This window comes from Balaenoptera borealis (assembly GCF_965194805.1).
Source record: "Balaenoptera borealis genome assembly, chromosome: 11".
Lineage (NCBI taxonomy): Eukaryota > Metazoa > Chordata > Mammalia > Artiodactyla > Balaenopteridae > Balaenoptera > Balaenoptera borealis.
The window spans coordinates 102,539,673-102,555,114 of NC_138868.1; the positions used below are offsets into that span (position 1 = coordinate 102,539,673).

At 49.1% G+C, this 15,442-nt stretch overlaps 1 protein-coding gene across 4 annotated transcripts in view; it reads left to right on the top strand.

The window, feature by feature from the left end:
* The first annotated feature begins 2,101 nt into the window (after positions 1–2,101).
* Positions 2,102–15,442, top strand: part of GRAMD1B (GRAM domain containing 1B) — a 185,080-nt gene continuing 171,739 nt past the window's right edge. For 2 of the 4 annotated variants that reach the window (XM_082339807.1, XM_082339808.1), the window contains exons 1-2: positions 2,102–8,361; positions 13,370–14,133. In XM_082339807.1, the coding sequence (XP_082195933.1) occupies positions 13,760–14,133 (374 nt within the window). In that variant the 5' untranslated portion in view covers positions 2,102–8,361; positions 13,370–13,759. Of the gene's footprint in view, positions 8,362–13,369; positions 14,134–15,442 lie in introns of those variants that run through there. The other 2 variants (XM_082339805.1, XM_082339804.1) reach the window with 2 other exon arrangements.

The window sequence follows — 15,442 nt, forward strand, 5'->3', positions numbered from 1 at the left end:
TAACTTCAGTAAATCAAAAACTGTTCTTAAAGTTTATTTTTTACAAAGTATGCGCTACTGTGTTTCTGGACTCAGCTCCTCCGTAATTAATGGATTAACTTCGTCTTTGTACCGCAGCAAACAGGCTAACAAAGGCAGCCAACAGAGAGGCACTTCTTGAGCTCAGTTCCTTATCTATAAAATGTGGCGGGTGGCTTCCTCTAAGGTATTTTTTCCCCTTTGCAACTCAGACGGAATGAACAGTCATTTAATTGTGGAACTAAGTCGTGACTTAACATTGGCCTTATAATCAAGATTGGCAAACATCCTTGGGACAGGAAACCATGGAAGAGGGTGGTGATTTTCTGGAGTGCAGGGTAGCTGCAGAACTCAAGTGGGCCTGGGCTTCCCACACGGGGAAGCTGGGAGCTGGGCCTATCTGGAGATCTTCGCCAGAGAGTGGGATGAAATCCTTTCTCACAGGAGTGGTTAAACTGAGGCCCTCACCAGTCCCTGAGGGAGAATTGATTAAACTCCATTTCAGGGTGTTTTCCTAAGAGCTGATAGGTAAGCAGCTGTTTCCAAATGCATTCTTGTTCCTTCCTTTAATCACTCCCCAAAGATTCATAGTCTAAACACCCTTACCTAAGAAACCTGAGCTTTTAGTTAATCAGGAATGGCTGTTCTGGGCAAAGAGCATTGGAGTCCCAGGTGACTTCTCCTGAGACCTCCTACGCGATGTAGCATGAGTGTGTCGTGATGATCTGAGGGAAAGTATGACCATGGTCAGAGCTGTCCCAAGGGACACTGCAGGGCTGAGATGGGCCGTGTTCTTCAGCCTTCGTCTCTCCAGAAGGGCAGGCAACCCCCAGAGAGCATGGGGCTGGGAAGCTAACTGCTCTGGGTGCCTCTTCAGTCCTCCGGACTCCCCTCCACCAGCACTGCCCCACCCACCATTTCTTCACTCACAGACGTTCACTGAGCAGTTACACCGTGTGGGGCGGTGAGCTCCGTAACAGGATGACACAGATGCACGGGACAGAAGTCTTGCCTTGGTGGCATTGCAGCCTGAGGGGATGTGGAAAAGGCACACGAGTAATTATGATACAGGGTGGAAAAGGATGTGTTGCAAAGCAGTGTGGGTAAAGTGCACCAAGGTCTTTTTATACAAGTAAGGATTGACTTAAATGAATGTGGAGGACATTCTCAAAAAAGAAAAGAAGGAGAAGTCATGAAAGGACAATTAGAAGCTATTGTGGACTTGTTCCAGCACGTCAGAACCTCTGGGATACTATCAGCCTTCGACCTGGAAGTGCCCGCTGAAATCATCTGGTCTCAACCTCAATGTGAGAACGTCCTCCACGCGTTCAGTCTCTGCTTGGACACCTCCCCGATGGGGAACCCACCATTTATTTTTGGATGAACAGTGTCTGGTCATTGAAGGAAGGGGGGAGAATCTCTAAGAATGGGGTGTGTGTGTGTGTCTGTGTGTGTGTGTGCAAAAGAGAGAGAGAGACACAGAGAGAGAAAAAGAGACAGAGACAGAGGGAAGAAAGAGAAGAGGAGAGTGAGAAAGCGGCAGGGCAGTAACCTAGGTTTTCAGTATCCTGGTGGGGCCCTCCCTGAAGGACAGTGGGACCAGTGAGTGCTGACTAGTCGCTCTTTGGTTAAGCTGGGAGATTTTATTTCGGTGGGGATGGAGTCTGATGTCCTGATTCCAAGGTCCAAGGATGCAAGGGTGAACTTGCACAGAGTGAGATCATGTGAGCCAGCCTTCAAGAACAGAGACTCTGCCCTGGCTAGCAAGATTGAAGCTACTGCCTTCCTAAGTCCTGGAAACAAGTCAGATCTACCTGTGGAAGCTAAATTAGAACCCGAAGACCACAGAGAAGATACTTTTAAAAGTCTTTAGTGTTTACTAAGCTACCATTTCAGCAGACGGTGGCAAGCCTCGTTTTAAGCAAACCAACTTAGTGGAGCCTCAAGCTGCCCTGTTTGTGCACAGGCCCTGCTTGGAGCATTGTGTGGAAAAATCTCAGTAACAGAAGCCTCCAGGCGCCAGCACCTGCAGAGCCCTGCTGACTCACCTGAGATCTACAGGTGGACTTCTTAACAGGTAAGAGGTGTTAGAGACACTTGGGTACAAATTAGGAATTAGGGCTTCACTGACTTCTTTAGTTGCAAATGAGAAACTGCTTACGTGACCAGAACGTGCCAATAAAAAGTACTTCTTGGACTTCCCTGGTGGCTCAGTGGTTGGGAGTCCACCTGCCAATGCAGGAGACACGGGTTCGAGCCCTGGTCCGGGAAGATCCCACATGCCGCGGAGCAACTAAGCCCGTGAGCCACAACTACTGAGCCTTTGCTGTAGAGCCCGCGAGCCACAACTACTGAAACCCGCATGCCTAGAGCCCGTGCTCCACAACGAGAGAAGCCACTGCAATGAGAAGCCCGCGCACGGCAACAAGAGTAGCCCCCGCTCGCAGCAACGAAGACCCAACAGCAGCCAAAAATAAATAAATAAATAAATAAAGTATTTCTTGCAAGCACTTCTACCAAGTGAATTCTACTAAGTGTTTGGGATAGAGTTTCTTTTCAGAGTATTTAGAATTCAATAGGAAGACCCAAGGAAATTGGTATTAACTTTGTGGTGTGTTTTAGATAGGGAACAAATAGAAACCGACCGAATTAGACAGGAAAACAGTGTCTCAGTTTGCAGAATCACAATCGCCAGTATCAATTTATTTACCAAATTGCAAATCAAAGTCTTCACAAAAAATGGCAGGGAGAACCAGTTGAATAGTGACTGACAATATTTTTTTACAGGAAGTTGAAATAGAGTGATATGGAGGAGTGCAGAAAACACTGGTTTGGGATTCAGACTACTTGGGTTTGAATCGCATCTTAGCACCTAAAGTTGATCTCTCTGGGCTTCGTTTTCTTCATCTCTAAAATGGGAAAATTGGCACGACCTCAGGATTTTCGTGAGGCCTGAATGAGAAAATACAGTGCCTGGCTCGAGAAATTTTAGATGAATCTGCAAATTTTTAGGCCATTGGAACATTTCTCATCTATGCTTGGCTGAAACAGATTTTTCATTTGGTTCAAGCCATCATTATCATATATTTGCTTTGAAATGAAAGGATATGAGCATGTAAGTTGATCATTCACAGACATACGTTCATTAAGTAGTAGTAGTGTTGCAAAACTGTGTAGCAATCGAGCAATATTTGAAATGCATGAGGGGAATTTCCCACATAAAGGAATTCTATTTGTGTAAAGCCAAAAGGCCTTTGCAAAAGCAATAAACACTGTGATGTCTTTTGTGCAAATCCGAACGTTCACGTGTTGGGATCAGTTCGAGTGAGGTGCTTGTGTTTCATTAACCTCTTGCTCTCTGGCGGTTTATGAGGGACTTAGATGCACACAGAATGTGTGTGGGCAAAAGCAGAATGAGTATCTGGATTCCTTAGTTCCATTTGTTTTTTAATTATTCTTTGAGGTCAAAATACTACCTCCAAAACAACACTGGAAGTAATTAAGGTGGAATTTGACCAAAAGATATTTGACTTACAGAAAGCAATTTCCATTTCAGCCTTATGTCCTTGGTCCAAGATTGAGCTTACCAGTGCCTCAGTTTCTCATCTGTGACCTTGGGTGGGACAGGGCAGAGGAAGAATGGACCAAATAGCTAATGAAATTGGACTAAGTATCTGATGTGTCTTCCAGGCCTATAATTCTATTGCCTAAGGAAGTTCTATTGCTCATAAAACTTTCCAACTGTCAGACAGAGTTAATATGTCTTCCCAAAGTACTAACTTACATCAAGGGAGTGGTTGAGGGTATGGGAAACGGAGCTCTTTCTTTTCCTGGAACTATGAAGAAACAAGATCACTCAGCATTCAGTGATGTTTCAGGTTCATGTGGACATCTGGTATTCAATGGGTGGTCTCCTCGTAGAGTGTGCCGTATTCAAGTCGATTAATTGAATAAAAATGTTCCTACATCTAAAGAAACAATCTATTTTAATGAATCCTTTCTGTAAAACAAATGCTTTGTATTATAAGATGATCATTACAATGCATACATTTTTTTAAAGTATTTATTTATCTATTTTTATTTGGTTATGCCAGGTCTTAGTTGCGGCAGGCGGGCTCCTTAGTTGTGGCATGTGAACTCTTAGTTGCAGCATGCATGTAGGATCTAGTGCCCTGACCAGGTATCGAACCCGGGCCCCCTGCATTGGGAGCGTGCAGTCTTAACCACTGCACCACCAGGGAAGTCCCCCCAGTGCATACCTTTTAATTTTTTTATTATTTTTTAAAAAAATTAATTTATTTTATTTATTTTTGGCTGTGTTGGGTTTTCGTTGCTGCACACGGTCTTTCTCTAGTTGTGGCAAGCGGGGGCTACTCTTCGTTGTGGTGCACAGGCTTCTCATTGTGGTGGCTTCTCTTGTTGTGGAGCTCGGGCTCTAGGCACATGGGCTTCAGTAGTTGTGGCACTTGGGCTCGGTAGTTGTGGCTCACAGACTCTAGAACACAGGCTCAGTAGTTGTGGTGCACGGGCTTAGTTGCTCTGCGGCATGTGGGATCTTCCCGGACCAGGGCTCGAACCCGTGTCCCCTGCATTGGCAGGGGGATTCTTAACCACTGCGCCACCAGGGAAGCCCACCCCCAGTGCATACATTTTTAAAATCTGTGTTTTCATACACCAGGATTGCTTAAAGCAAAGTAGACTTTTCCAGTTCATAGACTGTGAGAGCTACAATCGAGACTTCAGAGATCACCCAGCATAACCAATCCCCAAATCCCAATTTCAGAGTGTTTAAAATACCAAGCAGTCACTGAATTGTGAATTTTGTGGGCAGTGGTCCAGGGTCTCAGCTCCTAGAGGAGGGGTGGGGGAGTGCAAGCACCGGCGTTGCCACTAGGGGGCAGTTGCGGGCGGAGTACAGCCAGGGTAGAGGGTGGTGGACTATTTATTCCTGAAAAGTGGGAACATCTGACAGTGTGACTTTCATTTCAAGGCAAGAGCTCACACTAAATGCAGAATTTTACAGGAATGAATTATCTACACTTACTGCCTCCAGATGTGTTCCTTGCAGAAGGATAAACAACTCAGGTTGCAGTGGGAATCTTTGTCCAGATGTGGATTACATGGGCTGCGGCTGAAAAGCCTCTCCTGAGCCCAGCCTTCTTTAGCTCCTTCCTGTGTCACAACAAAATAACTCGAATTTTTGGTTTGAAGTGGTATGTAAAGGCTAGTGTCCCTGTCATGCTTGGCAAACATGCCGTTGTATCCATCAGAACAAACTGGGCAGCTTTTACAGTTTCAGCGTCATACCCCAGGGCAAGAAGTTACCACGGTTCTGGTCAACCCTGGAAGCACTGTTCCAACATCTCTACTGCTCTGGATCCGGGTTTGCGTCTTTGTAAAAGGGGGCTACTTTTCTGATTTAAGGGAGGTGGAATAGCCCGAGTTTCTGTCAGAAATAAAAGCCTTAGGTGGTTGCTTTAGTGCTTGAAAGGAATCATTTCCTAGAGCTTTGGGGCCCTTCTCTTTGAGTGAATTAAGCCTCCAGGTCTTTGTCTTGGTCTTTGCATGCAAAGCACTTTTATCATCTGTGAATCCTTTGCTGTTTGATATGTGACTTTAGTAAATGTCTGTAACCTCCCTGTGCCTCCTTCTCTAATCTCTGAAACAGAACGAACAGTGGAGATAAAGTGATGGTTGGGTCAGATCTTTGAAATCTCTGTTCCATCATTCTGGAATTTTGTGATCACCAGGATGTAAACTCCTCCAGGGCACAGACTTGGCTATGTGCACAGACACTCCCCCACCTTGTTTTCTAGCACTTAGAACATAGCGTGCTCAATCAATTTGTGTTTAAATGGGTGAATGAAGGAAGATTTATAGTAGATGTAATCTCTTGCTCTCATCCCTCACCTAATGGAACATTATGATCCAGGCTGTTCTTTTTGTGATTCCAAGAATATACCCTGCTCTCTTTTACACCTCAGTGCCTTTGCACAAGTGGTCCTTCTGCCTGGAAGCATGCCCCCCTTGGTCTAGCTGGAAAACTCCTCTGCTAACCTTCCACCTTGGGTAGGTACTGTCTCCTCCAAGAAGTTCTTTCTGGATCAAGCTCTCTCTCCTGTGGGCTCACACTGCATTTGGTACATGCTTCTATTGAAGTGGGTTTTCTTACCAAACTGTAGTTCTTGGATTGGTTTTCTGCTCTCCCCCCTGCCTCAAGATTTGAAGCAATTGAGGCCAGGGTCATCTTTGATAAACATTCAAAAATTATTTTGAGGAATAAATAAATAGTTTTGCAGAAACTTTTCAGAAACCTTTTACAGTACCCAGTATTATGGTATGCTTAGAGTCTGGGCATATTAAATACTTTTTGATTGATTTGCTAGATTACCAGGTACACCCCCAAGCTTCAATTTTCTTAGCAGATATAGGCAGAGCTCCATTTTAAAAGGCATAATCATACAGTCACATTTTGTTCCTCTGAAACATAACATCTGCCAACAATCACACACACACACACACACACACACACACACACACACACACTACTTTTCCCAGTCTAACTCCAGATCCTCGAAGAGTGTTTAACACACAGAAGATGCTCAATAACTATTTAAGAACGAATAGGAATGAAAGGCACTCCTTCCACTGCCTGGTTTCTGGAAAGCACGGTCTCTTGCAGCCTCCATGTATTGCTTCGCTCCGTGCTCTTCCATCTGTAGCAATCGCATTCCGTCTCCTGCCCTCACCACCGCTGTTCCCTCAGAGGTCACCAACAACCCAATTACAAAATCTAATGGGATTATCTCAGTCTTCCTCCTGCCTGACTTCATTACAGCATTGGGCATCACTTAGCTTTCTGAAATGTGGTGTAATTGAAAAAGCATGAGTTTTAAAGCAGGGAGACCCTGGTTTAAATTTGTGCTCCTCTTCCACTTGCTGTGTGAACTTGGGCAAGTCAGGCACCTTTTAAAATCTCTCCTCATCCTAACATGGGACTTTCGATCTCTGTTTCTCAGGGTGGTTGGGAGGGTTGAATGGGACTTCGTGTGTGAAGCACTTTGCCCGGTGTCTGGCTTGCAGTAGTCATTCAACAAACACTGGCTCCTTCCTTCCCTTGACTTCCGAATCATCCCACATTCTTGGTTTTCTTCCAATCTGTGCCTCTGAATAAATCTTCATAGGACTTTTCTTTCCCTTGCCCACCTCCTCTCATCCTACATTTTTCTCCCACCCTATTTCACATTTTCTCCATCATTTACCTGCACTGTTTGCCATGTATATAGTTGATACTCCAAAAATATGGACCGATTGAATGACAGTCTCTGGATTGGCCTCTGTGTGTCCCATCTTTTGCTTCTCCAATATGTATTTCACACTGTCACCAGAACTGCTGTTCCTCAAATACAGGTTGATAATGTCACTGCCCCCCCTCAAGAAAAAAACCCCAGCAAAACTTGAATAGCATCCCTTTGTTTAAAGAGTAAACTAAACTTTAAATACTCACCAATATGACCCTCTTGTTTGTCCATCCTCATCTCCTCTATGTCCTTCCATGAGCCCTGACTTCTTTCTCCCTATTGTCAAAAACTCTCCATGGGTTTTTTTCTCTTCAGTGCCTTTACTCAAACGTTTCCTTTACTCCAGAATGCTCCATTCCTCCTTTCTACTGAAATTCATACGTTAAGTCTTCACTTCAATACTAATTCCTCCATGCAGCCTTCCTAGACCACTCTTTCCCTCTGGTTAAAATTTATCGATTTTCCACTCACACCTGTTAGTGCTTACATTTTGCACATAATTAATTCTGCCCTGCTAGGCTGTATGCTCCAGCGCACATCCCGTGTCACGCTTGTCTTGCTGTCTCCCCAGTCCTTAGTAAGGAACCTCACACAGTGCTGTAGCTTAGCATGTACTCTTAGAAGTAAACTGAATGGAAAATCAACGCGAGTAGTCATGTTTCCTAACACAGGTCTTATAACGGAGACTTAATTAGGTACAAAAAGGCCAACATTTATAGAGCACTTCCTAGGTGCCAAGCGCTATTCTAAGTGCCCTACGCTGTTCAGATGCTCTCACAACAGCTGCAGGAGGGAGACACTATTTTTTAAAAATATTTATTTATTTATTTATTTGGCTGCGCCGGGTCTTAGTTGTGGCACGCGGAATCTAGTTCCCTGACCAGGGATCGAACCCGGACCCCCTGCATTGTGAGTGCGGAGTCTTAACCACTGGACCACCAGGGAAGTCCCGTAGACACTATTAATTATCCTGATTTTTTTTAGGTGCGGAGACAGAGACAAAAAGAGAAATTAAATAACTCATCACCAAATCCAACAGCTGGTAAGTGGTGGAAAGGGTCAGAAGCTCAGAGAACAGGCCTGTGGGCCTGTGCACGCAGTCACTAGTTTACAGTGCCCATAGTATTTGGACCCTTCCGAGGAAAGCAGCAGGTAACCCAGAGCAGGCCACCTGCCTCCTCTGGAATGGACGACAAGGAGACGGGTGGGGTGACCGCAGGAAGTCTTTTCCAGCCCTGACGATGTCCTTTGGAAGATGTAGAGGACAAGTGATGATGTCTGTCCGCAAGATCAGGGTCAGCCAAATGTTGTGCAGAATAGTCTGGATTGACTCCGAAGCCTTTCGATGAGCAATTAAACCAGGGAGGCTTATCTGGTGACAGTCCTCCCGGGGTGACGTCATGGCTTACCCTGGCATCGGCCCCCGAAGGCTGGCGGAAGCGTGCTGCCAACCTTGCGCGTTTCCCAAGGCTGAGAGGCCTCGCCAGCGCACCATCCTTGGGAACTGAGACCCGGGAAAAGTCTTGCAGCTCTTTCTTCCTTTTTCTCAGAAGGAGAAGCTGGACGTGGAGGCTGGTCCACTGTGGTTTTGTTTAGGTCGTGCTTAGCCAGCATCGTCCAGCCTCCTCTAATCACACAAGCTGAGCGCAGAAACCGCACTGATGGCTTCAGTCACGAGCCCCTGCATAGGGTGATAAGGGAGGGATTAGAGCAAGGAGCAGACTCAGGCTCCCAGGGGAGGGCTTGAGCTCACTCCCTCCAATTTCACCGGCCCCCGCCGTCCCTGCTCCCGGCTCCTTGTCCTTCACCACCCTCGGATTTCTGTTTCACGGTGCAAGATATTAACGCTGTCTGTGGGTTTCAGGGAGGTATTTAGTATCCAGTAATCAAAACGCCCTGGGCCAGAAATGCATCAGTTCAAATGGACTTTGTTTTAGGCATACGTGAATTGCTTTTATTTAAAAGAGAGAAAATCTGGGGCCCACAGACCCATGATGGTTGGGCCTTTACGAGATCATTCTTTTCTGCCTCTGCCTCTAACTGGGCCCCAGTTACCTTTAAAGATGTGCAGAGAAAGCCGCCCTCTAACCATCTTAGGTCATCCATTCCAGCCCTTAATTGGCCTTTCTCCCGGGAAATGTTTATCATCTAACCTGAATCTCCCACACAGAGTACTACACAAACTCATTTCCTCTTGGTTGGCAACGGAAGAAGTGTTTCAGTATATGATCCGGCCGTGCTTCATTTTGTATTTGAAGACAGTTCATTACACTGCTCTTAAGGCCTCGTCCACATTTCTATCAGGATTTCCAGTTTCTCTGATAGCAACAAGTTTCTCTTCGTGAATGCCCACTGCCCACTTCTTTCTCCGGCCCGTGAGCCAGCGCATGGGTCTGGCTATTCTGATGTCATGAGGGAGAGAGAGTCTGTGTCCTCACCTTGAGGGGGAGCACTGACTGTCCTGTGGCAGCCGCGTTGGAGGGGACACGCCTGTCCGTGCTATGGGGAGCTGCCTGCCCTTGGCATCCCTGGGGCTGGAGGGATGTGGGTGGGTGGTGACCTGCCCCTTCTGTCTCCCAATCACTTGGGTGGGCACCCAGGAGAAATCTAGCTTCTCAGCTGCTATTTTTCACTTAAGTTCCCTCCTGGAAGTTTCTGCTGAATAATGGACTTTGGAGTTTGCGGGGCTCCAGAAGTAACAGACAGGTGTTGGATGTCTTGTGTCTGCAGGAAAAGGGAGCCTGAACAGTTGAGAATAAACAACAGTTGCTTGGTAATATGAGCTCCTTTCTTTAAAGTCAGAGGCCTGGCTGTGAGCTGGGGGCAGGGAGGCCTGGTTGGCCTGGCACCACCTGTCTGGAGAGCCAGAGGTGAGGGCAGTTTCCCAGGGAACCGCCGAGTCGGCTGAGAGTGAAATATGGGAGAGAAGTGGTAGGGTGGGGGGACTTGGGAGGAATGCAGTGGCTCAGATTCTGAAGCTCTTTAGTCCTGACCCCCTGACACCAGCTCCTCTGAGAAATTGTTTTGCAGAACTTTGCACTTCCCTTTCCACACTTGTAAAATAACGGATGGAACTGAATAGCTACACGTCGTTTCGTGACATACCCAACTAAAATCAGGGCTGGTAAAATGCTGGTGCTCCAAGGGACCTGCTTTTCCAGAGCTGATGCATTTGGTGAGATTTGGGTGGCCTCTAAGTGGCTTCAGATGACCCAGGTTCAAGTTCTGGCTTTGTCATGGATCAGTTATTGTGTTCTTATCTCTGACCTTGGATATCTTTCTGTGCCTCACTTCAATAAATTATAAAATGAGGGTAATAACATCTGTCCTTCTCACTGCTAGGGTCACTGGGAAGATAAACTATTACATATGAGAAAGCCTTTGTGACAGTGTAAAGGTTGCTTTACAAACAAAACACACAGGACACTGGACAGAATCAAAGGAAGGACAAACTTGGTCCTTCCTTCAATGTGTGTAGTTTTCACAGCAGTGATGACTTGCAGCTGGAGGGCATTTCATTTTCAAACTGGTGTCCCATTTATCATCTTCCTTGACAGTGCCACAGTGGAAAGGAAACAGCGGAGGGTGGTGGGATGGGGATGTGTTTTAAAAGAAAAAAAATTTTTTTTTATTGAAGTAGAGTTGATTTGCAATGTTGTGTTAGTTTCTGGTGGATGTGTTTTGAGTAGGGCTTTATTGGGTGACAAGTACGGTCTTTTCTTTAAGCTGAGACTGCTGGTGGAGGTGAGCTAGGACAGTGGCTGGGGGTTCAGGTACTCTGGGTATCTGCTTCTCAAGGGAAACCGTTGCAGACTTAGTGTGGAGGAGGTTTTCCCTCAGGCCAGGAGAAGTGTAAATGATCACTCTCAACTACTGCTGGGCACAAGGCTTAAATTAAACCTCATAGGGTTTTAGATTTTAGGTCCAGCATCTCTTGTGGGTGGAAAAGGGGCTGAAGTGTGTGGGAGGAGGAAGCTGCTTGCTTTTCTTCCTTTCAAGGGGCGTACATTTAAATTCAAAGGGCGCACGGTCCCCTTAAGGGGGCCGCTCCCCTTGCTGAATCTTCCTCTCCCCAAAATACCCATGGAACCTTCTGGCCCCTGTCTGTGCACCCTCCTGTTTTGTTCCATCTTGTTTTGTTTTTTGGCTTCCCAGTGAACGGTAGTGAGCCCACCCACCTTCCTTTTGCCCCTTAAACACCTGAGACGCCGCTCTCTTAGTTCAACAGCCCCCCTTAACAAGCAGGTTCCTTGAACTGAAAAGTTACCAGATCCCCGGCAACCCGCTCGTCTTTGGAGGAAATCCAAGGCAGTGAGCAGCTCTGTGGCTTAGCTCCGGACCCTGAAGTTTGGAGGGACAGCCTGGCTTCCTTGGCATTCCCGGAGCCGGAGGCAGTATCCTGCTGCTTGCCAGGCCTGACACCTGATGGGAAGGAGTTTATCCTTTCCGGGACACAACCAGGAGTTAAAATAGAATGATTCCAAGCCACCCTTGAGAAAGCCAGTGGCCGGATGTGGAGAAGAGTCAGAAATAAGACAGGCCCGCTGTTCCAGGGAGTCATTTACAGGTGGGCCTGGCTCTGGCTTTTCGGCTTCAGTCTCTCTCTCTCCCTGAGCAAAACATACTTCCCTCAGATTCCTGGCCTCATGGAGGCTGTGCAGGGGTCACAATGCCTTGAGCTCCCCACCTGTGTCATTGCAGGGCATGGTGGACCCATGGCCAGCTGTCACACTTGAACTGCAGGGACATATTCTCTTACAGTGAGTTCAGGTGGTCTTTAGGAATGTGATGTTTTCCTCAGCTTTGGGACACTTGTGAAATGTTCTCATGACCTTCATGCTGGCACAGAAGCTGGGCATTGTTTCCCTACTGGACTCGCGGAGAGGGGCAGAGAGGACTGGGTGAATTGCACTGTGGACTTAATGGTGCATTATTTGTACTCCTACTGGTCTCTTTGAAAGCCATCATCTCTACTTTGGTTCTCACGTGCAGGACTTACTGGAGAGGCGCATGCGCTGGGCTGGGAGGAAAGATGGGCGGTAACAGTCTATGATCTAGGAGCTGGGCTGCTTTAGACTCGGTCCTGACAGAGGGCTCCTCGGTAAGGTGGATCAGTTCTAGGGCCAATCTCTTGGGGTGGTACCTGGGTCTAGAGAGTGAGGGGTTCAGGATAGCTTGGGACACTACAGGACTGATCCAGACTTCCTAGGTTCCATGACCTGGGGACATACAGACTTTTTGTGACCCAGTCCATGCCCCTTGCAGGTTGAAGCAGACTGGATCCAGCCCCCAGGAACGTAAAGGGAGTGCCCTTAGCTCCCTGAGACTCACTTTGCTGGATGCTTCGCCTTCTGGGTGCTTACCTTCCTCTCATTTCATTCTGTGCTTGGGATGGGGCTCTGGTATTGACGGGGTCACTCCAGATGCACGGAGATCACTCCCGTTTCCTGACTGGTCCTGTGTCTCTCAGGTCCTACTGTCTGTCCTTCCTCCATATGTAATGTCTGCTGTCCTCTCTTCTCAGCCTGTCATTTTGGAAGCAGTCTCCAGAACCTTGCTGTCTCCCTCTCCCTCCCAGGCTTCCTGTGCCCACCCCCTGCACCCCAAGTTATTCAGAGAAAGCACGTTTCTCAGGAGAGGAGATCCAGCCCACGAGTCCCTAGTTTTCCCTCAACCCTGTATCCTGGGTGGCCCTGGCGAGTCAGGACTGAATTCCTCGGTTCCTCCCTTCCCCTGCTCCCCCTCAAAGAAAGAGCAGGCAGTTAGATTAATGAGAGCTGCCTGGCCAGCAGTCGCTTTGAGAAAGTTTGGGCTGTGATCCTATTTCATTCGGCTGATTGGAGCAGCCTTGGCTCGGAGGTGGCGTCCCTCCCCAGGGATCCCGCGTACAGTTACGCTAGCTGTCGCCGCCTGTGCACGCCCTTTCTGGACAGCAGTGACCCCCGCTCCTCGGCCCCTGCTCCTCCTCTTTTGTTTTCATCCAGCGTCTGCTTCCTCTCTCTCTCTCTCTCCCCCTCTGCCTCTTCCTCCCGCTCTCTGCCTCCCTGCAGCGCCAAGACGGCTCCCCAGCCTAGTCCGCCGAACGCAAACCGCTGAGAGTTTGCCGAGCCGCCCCCTCCCGGGGCCCGGGCCGCCGAGTCCCGCTCGGGCACAGCCGCCGCCAGCCGGCGAGGGAGCGCCGCCGAAGGAGAAGCAGCGGGCGCGCGAGGGGAGCCCCGGAGGGCGGCCGGGCGGCCGAGTTAGACTCCGGGGCGGTCGCGCCGCGGGCCCCCGCGCTCCCCCGAGCTCCCCCATTCCGCGCGGCGCTCCGGGAGACGAACTTGCTCCGCTCGCGGCTCGAGCGGCGAGCGTTTCCTAACGTGAGAGGCCGGGCGCCGCGGGCGAGGGGCGGGGAGCGCGGCCCGCGGGCGGCGAGGCGCCGGGCGGAGGCGGCGGGCCCCATGCCGGCGGCCAACATGATGGAGAGCCTGCAGCCGCCCGCCCTGCAGGTGCCCGAGCCGCGGGGCGCGCCCGAGGGCAGCCGGGTCTGGTCCAGCTCGTCGACCCCCACGCTCCGCCGCCGGCGCTTCAAGATGCGCCGCACCAAGAATGTGCAGGAGCCGAGCCTGGAGGCCGGGCTGAGCCGGGAACTGCCCGGCGTCTTGGCTCCGGGCAAGGAGTTTCTGCAGCTGCCGTCCATCGAGATCACGCCCTCCAGCGACGAAGACACCCCGTGGTCCAACTGCTCCACGCCCAGCGCTTCCCCGCGCCGCAAACGCTTCCTCCTCCGCAAGTGGCTGCGGGTGAGTGAGCGGAAGGAGTGCAGCGAAAGCAGGTACGTGCCTGTCCCGCCCCAGCCTTCTTCCCTTTTCCTCCCCCGGCCTCCCCACAGCCGTCGGGGAGGTGGGGTGGGGGGGTGCCCAGGGCACCCCGGGGAACTTGGCCGAGGATTGCAGGAGCCCTTCGCCAGGGTGGACGGCTTCCCCACGTGTCACCCATCTCCCCAGTCCCGGCCGGGGGGCCGGTGACTTTCCATTACACCTGCGTTCCATCCTATTGGATCCTCACAGCAACATGAATACTAACAACCATAGCAGCTGATGTTTATTGAACCCTTATCATTCTCGGTCAGTATGATGAGCACTTCACGGTGCATCTCCACATTTAATCCCCACGAAACCTCTTTGAGATGGGTACTCCTGTCAGTCCCATTGTACAGACAGAGATCGTAGAAGGCAAGACGTTAAGTGGCTCCTCCACTCAGACTTCAGTTTCTAAGCTCCATTTCAATTTTTATTATTTTATTTTTGGCCACCCCCGGTTGCCTTTCCTGGCCCCCATGTGTAGAGGAGGTGGCGGAGTATTCACATTGAGTGAGTCCCATTTCTTATCACACAGAATCTTTAGACACCTAGGCCTGGTCCACACCATTATGGTTTGTACCAGCTACTCCTTGTCTGGATAAATGTGGCATCTGAGTAGTCGGGAAGTTTGCCTTCCCTAGACAGAGAACTGGTGTAGAAGACCATAGGGCAGCTCCACACAACCTTGGCCAGGGGTTGTGTTTGAGCCAAGGCCATTGCCTGGTGGAGGAGGGGGGGGCAGTCCTCAATGGCTCATTGATGTCTTGGACCCTACCCATTTACCTTCAGACTCTAGGGCCCTGTCTCCTAACAGTGGTCTGTGCCTTTGCGTGGGGCAGACAAGTGATTGGCCACCTTCCCCGGGACTCCTCCTCCCAGTCTATTCAATTCCATTCATTTCAGCTCAACAAGTATTTATTGGATATGTTCTTGTGAGTTCAGTCTGGTACCAGCTAATGGTGCTATGGCCAGGAGGCAGGGAGGGAGGGTGGGTAGAGCTGGGTAGAGTGTGGGGATGTGGAAGTTGAGAAGGAGGATGGGAGGAGACTTGGATAAGAAATTACGGCATGTGAGTTTCCCTGGTATTGAGGAGATGGAATCTTTGGAAGACATATACTGTGTGTGCCATGTGGTACAGAAGACTTCTGGAAGGAAGAGGCTCAAACCACAGCACGTACAGAAAAGTAGTAGAAAACAGGAAGAATATAATGTCAGGGGCATGAGATCAGGAAAGGGGAACAGTACAGATGAAGGCATAAGAACAGGGTGAGATGTGTCGTT